This window comes from Salvelinus sp. IW2-2015, linkage group LG28 (genome assembly GCF_002910315.2).
Source record: "Salvelinus sp. IW2-2015 linkage group LG28, ASM291031v2, whole genome shotgun sequence".
Taxonomy (NCBI): Eukaryota; Metazoa; Chordata; class Actinopteri; order Salmoniformes; family Salmonidae; genus Salvelinus; species Salvelinus sp. IW2-2015.
In genome coordinates, this window is record NC_036868.1 from 5,130,972 (window position 1) to 5,144,511 (window position 13,540).

The 13,540-nt window shown below is 44.8% G+C and overlaps 1 protein-coding gene across 1 annotated transcript in view; it reads left to right on the forward strand.

The window, feature by feature from the left end:
* Nucleotides 1–1,016: 1,016 nt before the first annotated feature.
* LOC111954070 (arf-GAP with SH3 domain, ANK repeat and PH domain-containing protein 2) overlaps nt 1,017–13,540 on the forward strand; it is a gene marked incomplete at its 3' end in the record, with an annotated part of 17,769 nt that continues 5,245 nt past the window's right edge. Inside the window, exons 1-2 of the mRNA XM_023973568.1 lie at nt 1,017–1,527; nt 9,110–9,182. Coding sequence (XP_023829336.1) covers nt 1,396–1,527; nt 9,110–9,182 — 205 coding nt within the window. The remainder of the gene's footprint in view (nt 1,528–9,109; nt 9,183–13,540) is intronic.

Here is a 13,540-nt window from a genome sequence, read left to right on the forward strand (position 1 = left end):
TTCACACAGTCTTCTCTGAACAGTTGATGTTGAGATGTGTCTGTTACTTGAACTCTGTGAAGCATTTATTTGGGTTGCAATCTGAGGTGCAATAAACTCTGAGCTTATCCTCTGCAGCAAATGTAACTCTGGTTCTTCCTTTCCTGTGGTGGTCCTCAAGAGACCCAGTTTCATCATAGCGCTTGATGGTTTTTGCAACTGCACTTGAAGAAACTTTAAAAGTTCTTGTCATTTTCCGCATTGACTGACCTTCATGTCTTTTAGTAATGATGGACTGTCGTTTCTCTGCTTATTTGTGCTGTTCTTGCCATAATATGGACTTGGTCTTTTACTAAATAGGGCTATCTTCTGTATACCACCCCTACCTTGTCACAACACAACTGATTGGCTCAAACGTATTAAGAAGGAAAGAAATTACACAAATTAACTTTTAACAACTGTTAATTGAAATGCATTCCAGGTGACTACCTCATGAAACTGGTTGAGAGAATTCCAAGCGTGTGCAAAGCTGTCATCAAGGCAAAGGGTGGCTACTTTGAACAATCTCAAATATAAAATATATTTTGATTTGTTTAACACTTTTTTGGTTACTACATGATTCCATATGTGTTACTTCATAGTTTTGATGTATTTATTATTCTACAATGTAGAAAAACCCTGGAATTAGTTGGTGTGTCCAAACTTTTGACTGGTACTGTATATACTGTATATCTTAACCCTTTTTTTAAATGTATATCCATCTGAAACAACTTGGCCATATACCTATTTACGAGGTACACCATTTTGAAAAGTTATTTATAACTATTCATTCATAAATAGAGTTCCTATGGTGCACACCTGTTGCCGGAGCCACCTTATCTTCAACTTTTGTCGTAGCTGTCATTGCTAGTGAGTGTTGAACGCCAACTGAGCAAAGGTAAATCCATCTCTGCTCCTTTTCGCCCAAACATGCCAATTCACGCGTTCGTCCCGCCCCTTTCTATGTTCAGGTTGACGCTCCACTTTATGCGCTCAGTCACAGGTTGTTGTGAAAACGAGCTGGTGGGATAGATCCGGATAGACCACAGGGAGAAAGTGATTTCACGTTGTTTTTAATAATTTTATTGCGTGGGCAAACTGTACTAATGGAATATTGGAGTATTTTTTTCTTCGAGGTGGATACAAGGATAACCCACAAATAAAGGGACATTTTACTACTGTAGTTTTACTGTATGTGGATCGACGCAGATACCGGAATGGCACATTTGGGAGTAGCCTAACAAATCGTATGGCACACTTTGATTTATAAATCTTACATTTCCGTTGGGTATTTTTTTGTGAAACTTGCTGTTTAATCAACAACAAATTGAGGAATAACGTATTTTATAGATATTAACGCATTTAAAGTGAGCAAACATGCCGCTGCCGGAGTTGATCACGGTCACGGAATTTGTGGCTGAAACTAACGAGGACTACAAAGCGCCCACAACCTCGAATTTCACCACTCGGATGTCCCATTGTCGGAACGCCGTGGCAGCATTAGAAGAGGTGGGTGCAGACCATGGCAGTGTGAAAACTATTAATATAATTGATTCGAAATGTGAAAAGGTGTTCTTAGATTAACATGTGCGCCTTTACGCACAGAGTAGGCCTAACCGCATTTTTACAGTTATTTGTCGAGTTAGTTCAGTTTCCCTGAAAGTGATCAGGCTAGAACTTCTAAACTCAAAATAGTAACGAAAACAATACTTTTTCTTTTCGAAATCAAAGCAGGTTTTCTTATCCTAGTTGTGTTGAACCTCGCCCATGCCATTCTCCACAAGTGTCCACCAACAAGTGCCCACGCCATAGTTTATAGGCATTCCATTCTAAACCAATGCCATTCAGCAATCCATAGACACATTTTTTTTGTTGAAAATTCCCTTTGAAATATGTAATTATTGTAGGCTACAAAGGTCTCTGACTCATAAAAAAATGCCTTACACCATTGTGAGGAAGCTATCTTATCTGTTTGCCTACAGGGCAGTTTCACTTTGAAAACTGTGTGGACACTTCCACATGTTAAAGAGGCTTGAGCCCTTTACAAACTTTGAGTAGTACCACACCTTTAATGCCCAGTGGAACCCTCACACATCCATATCCACTGAATTGGCTTTCCTTACTAGGTCCCAAATGGCATCCATATGGCTGGACTATTTGGGACATAACCCTTGTGTTGTTGGCATAAGGGCTACTGTCATGCACAGTAGATAACAATGGGTGTTTCTATGGTATTCCTGGCATCTGTTGGCATTCAGATCTGCTCCTGATTGTTCTCTGGAGATGTGCTGTTGCCCTAGGCCAGGCTTGTAATAGGCTGGTTAATAAGGAAGTGATCTCTATGCCCCAGGTCAGGCAGGTAATACGCTGGTAATAAGGAAGTGGTCTCTCTATGCCACCGATACACTACTGGCCTTACGGCAGGCTGTATGAATCACTGGATTGTTGTCACAGTTTAAGGCCTATTCASATTACGGTATACTGTGTTTGCACAATGGAGGAAGACACACACACACACACTGCCATATGAGAGGATCTGCTGCTGTGTGTACAGTGTTGCAGAATATACCACATGAGGAGAGGTGACTAGAGAACACTTGTGTTAGAGTTACATTTAGTGGAATCTCAAAACAAGGAAGTGTTGTATTGCATTGGCTTTCTCTGTTTCACAACTGAAGTCAAACAGCTTTTTCCCCTCCCCCCATTTGATTTCACAGTTAATAGTGAACACACAGTGTATATCAAGTTGGACAGAAACACACATACATGCACATATGCTTCACTCATGTTGACCAAGTCAAATTTTATTGGTCACATACACGTGTTTAGCAGATGTTATTGTGGATGTAGCGAAATGCTTGTGTTTCTAGCTCCGACAGTGCAGTAATATCTAACAAGTAATATCTAACAATTTCACAACATATACCCAATACACACAAATCTAAGTGGGAATGAATTAAGACTATATACATATGGACGAGCGATGTCAGAGTGGAACGGACTAAGATACAGTAGAATAGTATAGAATACAGTATAAACATATGAGATGAGTAATGCCAGATATGTAAACATTATTAAGTGAATGAGTAGAATGGGGCGGCAGGTAGCCTAGTGGCTAGAGCGTTGGACTGGTAACCGAAAGGTTGCAAGATCAAATCCTCGAGCTGACAAGGTAAAAATCTGTCGTTCTGCCCCTGAACAAGGCAGTTAACCCACTATTCCTAGGCTGTCATTGAAAATAAGAATTTGTTCTTAACTGACTTGCCTAGTTAAATAGAGGTAACATTTTTTTTTAAGAATAGTATAGAAAACAGTATATATGAGATGAGTAATGCCAGATATATAAATGTTATTAAGTGACTAAGATACCGTAGAACAGTATATACAGTTGAATCTCGGGAGTTTACATACACCATAGCCAAATACATTTAAACTCAGTTTTTCACAATTCCTGACGTTTAATCCAAGTAAAAATTCCCTGTCTTAGGTCAGTTAGGATCACCACTTTATTTTAAGAATGTGAAATGTCAGAATAATAGTAGAGAGAATGATTTATTTAATCTTTTATTTCTTTCATCACATTCCCAGTGGGTCAGAAGTTTACATACACTCAATTAGTATTTGGTAGCATTGCCTTTAAATTATTTAACTTGGGTCAAACGTTTCGGGTAGCCTTCCACAAGCTTCCAACAATAAGTTGGGTGAATTTCGGCCCATTCCTCCTGACAGAGTTGGTGTGACTGAGTCAGGTTTGTAGGCCTCCTTGCTCGCACACGCTTTTTCAGTTCTGTGTGATGGCCACTCCAATACCTTGACTTTGTTGTCCTTAAGCCATTTTGCCACAACTTTGTAAGTATGCTTGAGGTCATTGTCCATTTGGAAGACCCATTTGCGACCAAGCTTTAACTTCCTGACTGATGTTGCTTCAATATATCCACATCATTTTCCTGCCTCATGATGCCATCTATTTTGTGAAGTGCACAACTTCCTCCTGCAGCAAAGCACCCCCACAACATGATGCTGCCACCCCTGTGCTTCACGGTTGGGATGGTGTTCTTTGGCTTGCCTGCCTCCCCCTTTTCCACCAAACATAACAATGGTCATTATGGCCAAACAGTTCTATTTTTGTTTCATCACACCAGAGGACATTTCTCCAAAAAGTACGATCTTTGTCCCCATGTGCAGTTGCAAACCTTAGCCTGGCTTTTTTATGGCGGTTTTGGAGCAGTGGCTTCCTTGCTGAGCGGCCTTTCAGGTTATGTCGATATAGGACTCCTTTTACTGTGGTTGTAGATACTTTGTATCTGTTTCCTCCAGCATCTTCACAAGGTCCTTTGCTGTTCTGGAATTGATTTGCACTTTTCGCACTAAAGTACGTTCATCTCTCGGATACAGAATGCATCTCCTTCCTGAGCGGTATGAAGGCTGTGTGGTCCCATGGTGTTTATACTTGCGTACTATTGTTTGTACAGATGAACGTGGTACCTTCAGGCATTTGGAAATTGCTGCCAAGGATGAACCAGACACATTTTTTTCTGAGGACTTGGCTGATTTCTTTAGATTTTCCCATGATGTCAAGCAAAGAGGCACTGAGTTTGAAGGTAGGCCTTGAAATACATCCACAGGTACACCTCCAATTGACTCTAATAATGTCAATTAGCCCATCAGAAGCTTCTAAAGCCATGACATTATTTTCTGGAATTGTCTAAGCTGTTTAAAGGCACAGTCAACTTAGTGTATGTTAACTTCTGACCCACTGGAATTGTGATACAGTGAATTATAAGGGAAATAATCTGTCTGTAAACAATTGTTGGAAAATTACTTGTGTCATGCACAAAGTAGATGTCCTAACCGACTTGTCAAGACTATTGTTTGTTAACAAGAAATTTGTGGAGTGGTCAAAAAAATGAGTTTTAATGACTCCAACCTAAGTGTATGTAAACTTCCAACTTCAAATGTACGTATGAGATGTGTAATGCCAGATAGAACAACACTAATGTTGAGAACAGACAGGAGACAGGCAGCTGTAATGGCGGTTTTTACATCAGGTCGACTGACAGGCAGCACTCTCCTTCCCAGTTCCTCTTATCTGCCTGACAGTGCCTGAGCAGCGTACTGTGGACTGGAGTGTCTTGCTGTTTCCTTGCCTGTGTTGCATGGTGGATAGCTCTTGTCCAGGAAGCCTCAGTGTCAGCAAGCTGCACGTAATGCCCTGGACCAGAGCTATGTGGTGGGGAACACTACCATATAGTCTCGGAGGAGGATCGCTCTCCAGTCTAGCTCAGAACAAAGCTCTAGCTTGGTAGATCACTGCTGTATCCTGGGAGAGTCCCTGGGGCTTGGGCTGGGCTGATGCACTCCTGTCCTAGCATGCTTTCTCCTTCTTTTCCTCCTCTTCTCTCTCGCAGACTGCCCAGCCTGTCCCAGCTTGTCTGCTCCCATGCCTTCCTCCCACTGGGCACACACTGGTTGAATCAACGTTGTTTCCACATCATTTTAATGAAATTATGTTGAACCAACGTGGAATAGACGTTGAATTGATGTCTCTGCCCACTGGTCTCCCTGGGCTGGTGAGTGTCCCTGGGCTCCCTGGTGGGTGAGTGTTGCTGGCTCCCTGGGCTGGTGAGGTCCCTGGCTCCCTGGACTGGGTGAGTGTCTGCTGGGCTCCCTGGACTGGGTGAGTGCCTGCTGGGCTCCCTGGGCTGGGTGAGTGTCTGCTGGGCTCCCTGGGCTGGGTGAGTGTCTGCTGGGCTCCCTGGGCTGGGTGAGTGTCTGCTGGGCTCCCTGGGCTGGTGAGTGTCTGCTGGGCCCTGGCTGGGTGAGTGTCTGCGGCTCCCTGGGCTGGGGAGTGTCTGCTGGGCTCCTGGCTGGTGAGTGTCTGCTGGGCTCCCTGGGCTGGTGTTTCCACTGGGCTCCCTGGGCTGGCTGAGTGTCCGGTGGACGGACAATGTGGAGTAAAACAAACCATTTGGTTTGGGTATGCATGATAGTGTGAAAAGGGTAAAGAAATGACTGACACATCAACCAAGGACACAGCATTGTCATCTGCTCAACCAAGAAGTTAGTAATTACTGTAGATATAAATTCACACGGAGTGCAAAATATGTCAGTTGAATGAGTTAATCTACTCGTAATGGCCTACTTTTTTTTAGTGGCCATTACAGGACCACACCACCTGATCTCCACTGTTCTTTTTAGAGCCATTACAGACCACACCACCTGATCTCCACTGTTCTATAGAGCCATTACAGGACCACACACCTGATCTCCACTGTTCTTTTAGGACATTACGGACCACACCACCTGATCTACACTGTTCGTTAGACCGATTACAGGACCACACCACCTGACCTACACTATGTTCTTTTAGTAGGCAATTACAGGACCACCACCTGATCCCCACGTTCTTTAGTAGGCCATTACAGACACACCACTGATCTCCACTGTTCTTTTAGTAGGCCATTACAGGACCACACCACCTGATCTACACTGTTCTTTTAGTAGGCCATTACAGGATCACCCGATCTGATCTCCACTGGTCTTTAGTAGGCATTACAGGAACACACCACATCTGATCTCCACGTTCTTTTAGTAGACCATACAGGACCACAACCATCTGATCTCCACTGTTCTTTAGTAGCCATACAGGACCTACCTGTGAACAGAGTGAGGAGTGAGTGAGTGAGTGAGTGAGTGTGTGAGTGAGGTGAGTGAGTGAGTGAATACAGGTGAGTGAGATTAGATGTACCTCATAGAGTGTCTGTGTGTTCTCTCTCCTACAGGCGTCTAGATGTACCTCATGATGGTCTCTGTGTGTTCTCTCTCCTACAGCTCTAGATGTACCTCATAATGGTGTTGTGTTTCTCTCTCCCTACAGGCTCTAGATGTACCTCATAGATGTGTCTCTGTGTGTTCTCTCTCCTACCAGGCTTCTAGATATACCCATAGATGTGCTCTGTGTGTTCTCTCCCTACAGGCTCTAGATGTACCTCATAGATTGTCTCTGTGTGTTCTCTCTCCCTAACAGGCTCTAGATTGTACCTCATAGATGTGTCCTGTGTGTCCTCTCCCTACAGGTCTAATGTACCTCATAGATGTGTCTCTGTGTGTTCTCTCCCTACAGGCTCTAGAATACCTCATGATGTGCTCTGTGTTCTCTCTCCCTACACTCTAGATTACCTCATAATGTGTCTCTGTGTGTCTCTCTCCCTACAGCTCTAGATGTACCTCATAGATGTGTCTCTGTGTGTCTCTCCCTACAGGCTCTAGAATTACCTCATAGATGTTGTCTGCTGTGTTCTCTCTCCCTACAGGCTCTAGATGTACCTCATAGATGTGTCCTGGTGTTCTCTCTCCTACAGGCTCTAATACTCAGATTGCTCTGGTGTTCTCTCTCCCTACAGGCTCTAGATGTACCTCATAGATGTGCTCTGTGTGTTCTCTCTCCCACAGCTCTAGATGTACCTCATAGGATGGTGTCTCTGTGTGTTCTCTCTCCCTACAGGCTCTAGATGTACCTCATAGATGTGTCTCTGTGTTCTCTCTCCCTACAGCTCTAGATGTACCTCATAGATGTGTCTCTGTGTTTCCTCTCCCTACAGGTTCTAGATATACCTCATAGATGTGTCTCTGTGTGTTCTCTCTCCCTACAGCTCTAATGTACCTCATAGATGTGTCTCTGTGGTTCTCTCTCCCTACAGCTTCTAGAATTATACCCATAATGTGCTCTGTGTGTTCTCTCTCCCTACAGGCTCTAGATGTACCTCATAGATGTGTCTCTGTGTGTTCTCTCTCCCTACAGGCTCTAGATATACAGTACCAGTCAGTTTGTACAGTACCAGTTTTTCTATTTTCTACGTTGTAGAATATTAGTGAATAACACAATCATGTAGTAACCAAAAAGTGTTAAACAAATCAAAATATATTTTATATTTGAGATTCTTTTAAATAGCCACCCTTTGCCTTGATGACATCTTTGCACACGCTTGGCATTCTCTCAACCAGCTTCATGAGGAATGCTTATCCAATAGTCTTGAAGGAGTTCCCACATATGCTGAGCACTTGTTGGCTGCTTTTCCTTCACTCTGCGGTCCAACACATCCCAAACCATCTCAATTGGGTTGAGGTCGGGTGATTGTGGAGGCCAGGTCATCTGATGCAGCACTCCATCCCTCTCCTTCTTGGTCAAATACCCTTACACAGCCTGGAGGATCCACACATGCAGAGATCATCCATTCACCTACTCTGCATCTCACAAAGATACGGCAGTTGGAACCACAAATCTCAAATTTGGACTCATCAGGCCAAAGGATAGATTTCCACCGGTCTAATGTCCATTAATCGTGTTTCTTGGTCCAAGCAAGTCTCCTTCTTATTGGTGTCCTTTAGTAGTTGTTTCTTTGCAGCAATTTGACCATGAAGGCCTGATTCACTCAGTCTCCTCTGAACAGTTGATGTTTAGATGTGTCTGTTACTTGAACTCTGTGAAATATTTATTTGGGCTGCAATCTGAGGTGCAATAAACTCTAATGAACTTATCCTCTGCAGCAGAGGTAACTCTGGGTCTTCATTTTCTGTGGCGGTCCTCATAAGAGCCAATTTCAACATAGCGCTTGATGTTTTTTACAACTGCACTTGAAGAAACTTTCAAAGTATTTGAAATGTTCTGAATTGACTGACCTTCATGTCTTAAAGTAATGATAGACTGTCGTTTCTCTTTGCTTGTTTGAGCTGTTCTTTCCATAATATGGACTTGGTCTTTTACCAAATAGGCTAATTTCTGTATACCACCCCTACCTTGTCACAACACAACTGATTGTCTCAAACGCATTAAAAAGGAATGAAATTCCACAAATGAACTTTTAACAAGGCATACCTTTTCATTGAAATGCATTCCAGGTGACTACCTCATGAAGCTGGTTGAGAGAATGCCAAGAGTGTGCAAACCTGTCATCAAGGCAAAGGGTGGCTACTTTGAAGAATCTCAAATATAAAATCTATTTGGATTTGTTTAACACTTTTTTTGGTTAATACATGATTCCATGTGTGTTATTTCATAGTTATGATGTCTCTGTGTTCTCTCTCCCTACAGGCTCTAGATGTAGACAGAGGAGTACTTCACAAGATCAAGAAGTCTGTCAAGGCCATAAACATCTCTGGCCTGGGTGAGTACAAAACAGTATAGAACAGTACAGTACACTACTACACAGTACAGTACACTACTACATAGTACAATACAGTACACTACAACACAGTACATTACAGTACACTACAACACAGTACATTACAGTGCAACACAGTACAGTACAACACAGTACATTACAGTACACCGCAGTACATTACAGTACAGTACAACACGGTACATTACAGGACACCACAGTACATTACAACACAGTACAGTACATTACAGTACAGCACAGTACATTACAGTACAGTACATTACGGTACAGTACACCACAGTATAGTACACTACCCTACAGTATAGTACACTTCAACACAGTATAGTACACTACAACACAGTACAGTATACCACAGTACATTACAGTACAACACAATACAGTACAACATAGTTCAGTTCAGTACAGTACACTACAACACAATACAGTACACCACAGTACATTACAGTACACCACAGTACATTACAGTAATTACAGTACACCACAGTACATTACAGTAATTACAGTACAGTACATTACAGTACACCATATTACATTACAGTACATTACATTACAGTACATCACAGTACATTACAGTAATTACAGCACAGTACATTACCTAACAACACAGTGCAGTGCAGTGCAGTACAGTACAGTACATTACAATACAACACGGTACATTACAGTACACCACAGTACATTACAGTACATTACAGCACAGTACATTACGTAACAACACAGTACAGTGCAGTACAGTACAGTACAACACAGTACATTACAGTACAACACAGTACATTACAGTACAGTACAACACGGTACATTACAGGACACCACAGTACATTACAGTACAGTACATTACAGTACAGCACAGTACACCAGGAGAGATCTGGAGGAAGCGAAAGCTGAGCGGCGGCGTATGAGGAGGCAGCACGGCAGCGGACAGGTACGAGAGGCAACCCAGAAATGTTTGGGGGGGGGCTAGAGAGGAGTGTGGCTAAGCCAGGTAGCAGACCTGAGCGACTCCTCGTGCTTATTATAAGTAACGCGTCACTGGTCAGGCACCGTGTTATGCGGTTAAGCGCACGTGTCGCCAGTGCGTGCCCATAGCCCGGTGCGCTATAGAGCAGCCCCGAAGTGTCATGTGAGTGTGGGCATCAGCCGGGCATATTGTGCCTGCTCAGCGCGTCTGGTCTCCGGTACGCAGTTTCGGTCCAGGTATCTGCGCCGGCTCTGCGTGCTGTGTCTCCGAGCGTTGGGAGGGTGCAGTGCGTCTATGCCTACTCCGCTCGTACCGGGCAAATGTGGTAGTGGAGCCTAAGGAGAAGTGCGCGTAGTAGGCACTAGATCTCCAGTGCTCATCACAGCCCGGTTCAACCTGTGCCTGCACTCTGGAGGGTACGGGCTGGTGTAGTATTCCAGCTGGGGAGTGGTGCCAAGGCTGCGCACCAGAGCTCCAGTACTCCCCACAGCCCGGTCCTTCAGGTGCCTCTTAACATCAAGCCTCCTGTAGGTCTCTCCAGCCTGGTGGTCCTGTGGCAGCACGCACAGGCTGTCTCTCCGTCTCCTCCTACAGGTGGCCGTCTGCCAGCGGCGCCTGAGCTGCCCGTCTGCCCAGCGCGCCTGAACTGCCGCCTTGCCGAACGGCTGCTGAAGCCCGTCTGCCACGGCGCCGAACTGCCGTCTGCCCAGCGGCGTGAACGGCCCGTCTGCCATGAGCCTGCAAGCGCCCGTCTGCCATGAGCCTACAGAGCGTCCGCCAGACAGGAGCGCTAGAGCCTTCCGCCAGACAGGAGCCGCTAGGACGTCCAGACCGGATCAGCAGAGCTTCCGCCAGACCGGATCAGCCAGAGCTTCCGCCAGACCGGATCAGCCAGAGCCTTCCGCAGACCGGATCAGCCAGAGCCTCCGCCAGACGGATCTGCAGAGCCGCAACCAGACAGGACCTGAGAGCTGTCCAGCAGGACCAGCAAGAGCCGTCCAGCCAGGACCAGCCAGAGCCGTCCAGCCAGGAGCTGCAGAGCCAGCCAGAGACGCAGAGCGTCCAGCCAGGAAGCAGCGCCGTCACCGGACCACCAGAGCCGTCCAGCCAGGACCAGCCAGAGCCGTCCAGCCAGGACCAGCAGAGCCGTCCAGCCAGGACAGCCAGAGCCGTCCAGCCAGGACCAGCCAGAGCCGTCCAGCCAGGACCAGTCAGAGCCAGCTAGCAGGATCCGCCAGAGCCAGCAGCCAGGATCCGCCAGCCAGTCCGGTGTTGTCCTCAGTCCGGAGCTGCCGTCCCTCAGTCCGGGGCTGCCCCTAAATCCAGCGGACCCATGTCTAGGGTTCCCAGTCCAAGGTCGGTGGCGAGGGTCGCACCTTGAGGAGCCACAGAAGCGGGGATTTATTATGGTGGGATGGGATCCACGTCCTGCGCCAGAGGCGCGCCGGGACAGTGCCCACCCAGACCCTCCCCAGACTTTTTTATGGTGCGTCCGGAGTTCGCACCTTAAGGGGGGGTTCTGTCACGTTCCTGACCTTGTTTTCCTTTTGTATTGTTGTGTTTAGTGGGTCAGGACGTGAGCTGGGTGGGCAGTCTGTGTTTGTTCTATGTTAGTGTCAGGTTTAATTGACCTTGTATGGTCTTCAATAGAGGCAGTGTTCGTTTTCCTCTGATTGAGAGACATACATAGGGAGGTTGTTTCACATTGTTTGTCGTGGGTGGTTGTCTCCTGTGTCTGTATGTATGTATGTTCGGCCACACGGGACTGTAGCGTTGTTTGTAGTCGTGTACCTGTTCATGCGTTCTTCACGTTATATGTAAGTTCGTGTCCAGGTCTGTCTTCATCGTTTATTTGTTTTGTAGTTTATCAAGTGTATTTCGTTTCGTCTTCGTCTTGTTAATAAATCATTATGGCATCATACTCGCTGCACATTGGTCTTCAGATCCCTCTCTCCTCTCCTCGTCCGAGGAGGAGAATTAGAATTCCGTTACAGTATGTCCCAGAAACAGGATGAAAATCATTCTACTACTTTCCTGAATGACTTCCCACCACTCTCAACACGTTTAGTTGCCATAAATAATATTACATAAATCCTAAGTAAAAACACTAACTGCTGCCTTGCACTCAATAGCTATAGAAGTTGTCAACTCAAGACCAGCCAAACAGATTTGGGCCAGACTAACGATGCCATTCTTACACAGCCTTTCATAACAGTGACGAGCATGTTGGGCTGTAATGTGTGTTTAAAGACTCAGAGCTTAGTTTACACAGCAGCTCAAACAAAAGCAACGTGGCGTTAAAGCTAGAATCCTTAGTTGCTACATCCATTTTTGGACTTATAAATGATATATATCATCGATTGATTGTTGAAGAATAAACTTATAATGCCTGATGATCTTAGTTCAACTGTCACATCCATGAGAACCCAAAATACAAGCTGTTTACCCCAACGTTTGTAAACAAAGTAAATGTAAACAAACACTGTATAGCGTCATAACATTGTTAAAACTATACATTTAATATAATGGAGGGTCAGTATTGCATCCATAGCTCTGTCTCAATTTGAGACTGCTTTTTAGCGAAACAGGGGAGGGAAAAACACTTGTTATTGTTTCAATGATGGATTCTAGCTTTAAGGTATTTCCAGCATGTGCAGATCAACTGGGTTAAAGCTGTGATTATCACCTGATCCAGGAGTATGGCCTGGGATTACACTGGAAGGTCTGTGTGCTGGGTGGAGAGGGACAGTCATGGAAGAAAAGGGCCTGGGTTTAACTGAGTAGGGAGTTTAATAAGCGTATTGTAGGAGGGACCTCTCTGCCCTTAGGCCTGCTGGGACAGGTGTGTGGAATGGGAGGAATGTGTTGAGGTGCTATAAACTATACTTCTCTCTCTCGACTGTGTGGAGATTGTGTGCGTGTGTGTACCAAAAACACTAATGAGTCAGACACACTAATATTATTGTGAAGTTATTGAGGGATACCAACACGCTGCACAACTGGAGTACAGAGGTTAGTGGGTGTAGTGAATGTGATATAGATGCTATATACATTATGGATATATGGAAACTGTACACCAGGACTGACTCACTCACTAATGTACTGTCCTGTAATGTACTGCACTGTATTGTGCTGTACTGTAATGTACTGTACTGTAATGCACTGGGTTGTACTGTAATGTACTGTGCTGTAGTGTACTGTATTGTGTTGTACGTAATGTACTGTACTGTAATGTGCTGCACTGTACTGTTGTACTGTAACATACTGTGTTGTAGTGTAATGTACTGTGTTGTATGTACTGTACTGTTGTACTGTACTGTAATGTACGTGTTGTTACTGTATGTACGTAATGTTACTGTACTGCTGTTGGAGCTGTACTGTATTGTAT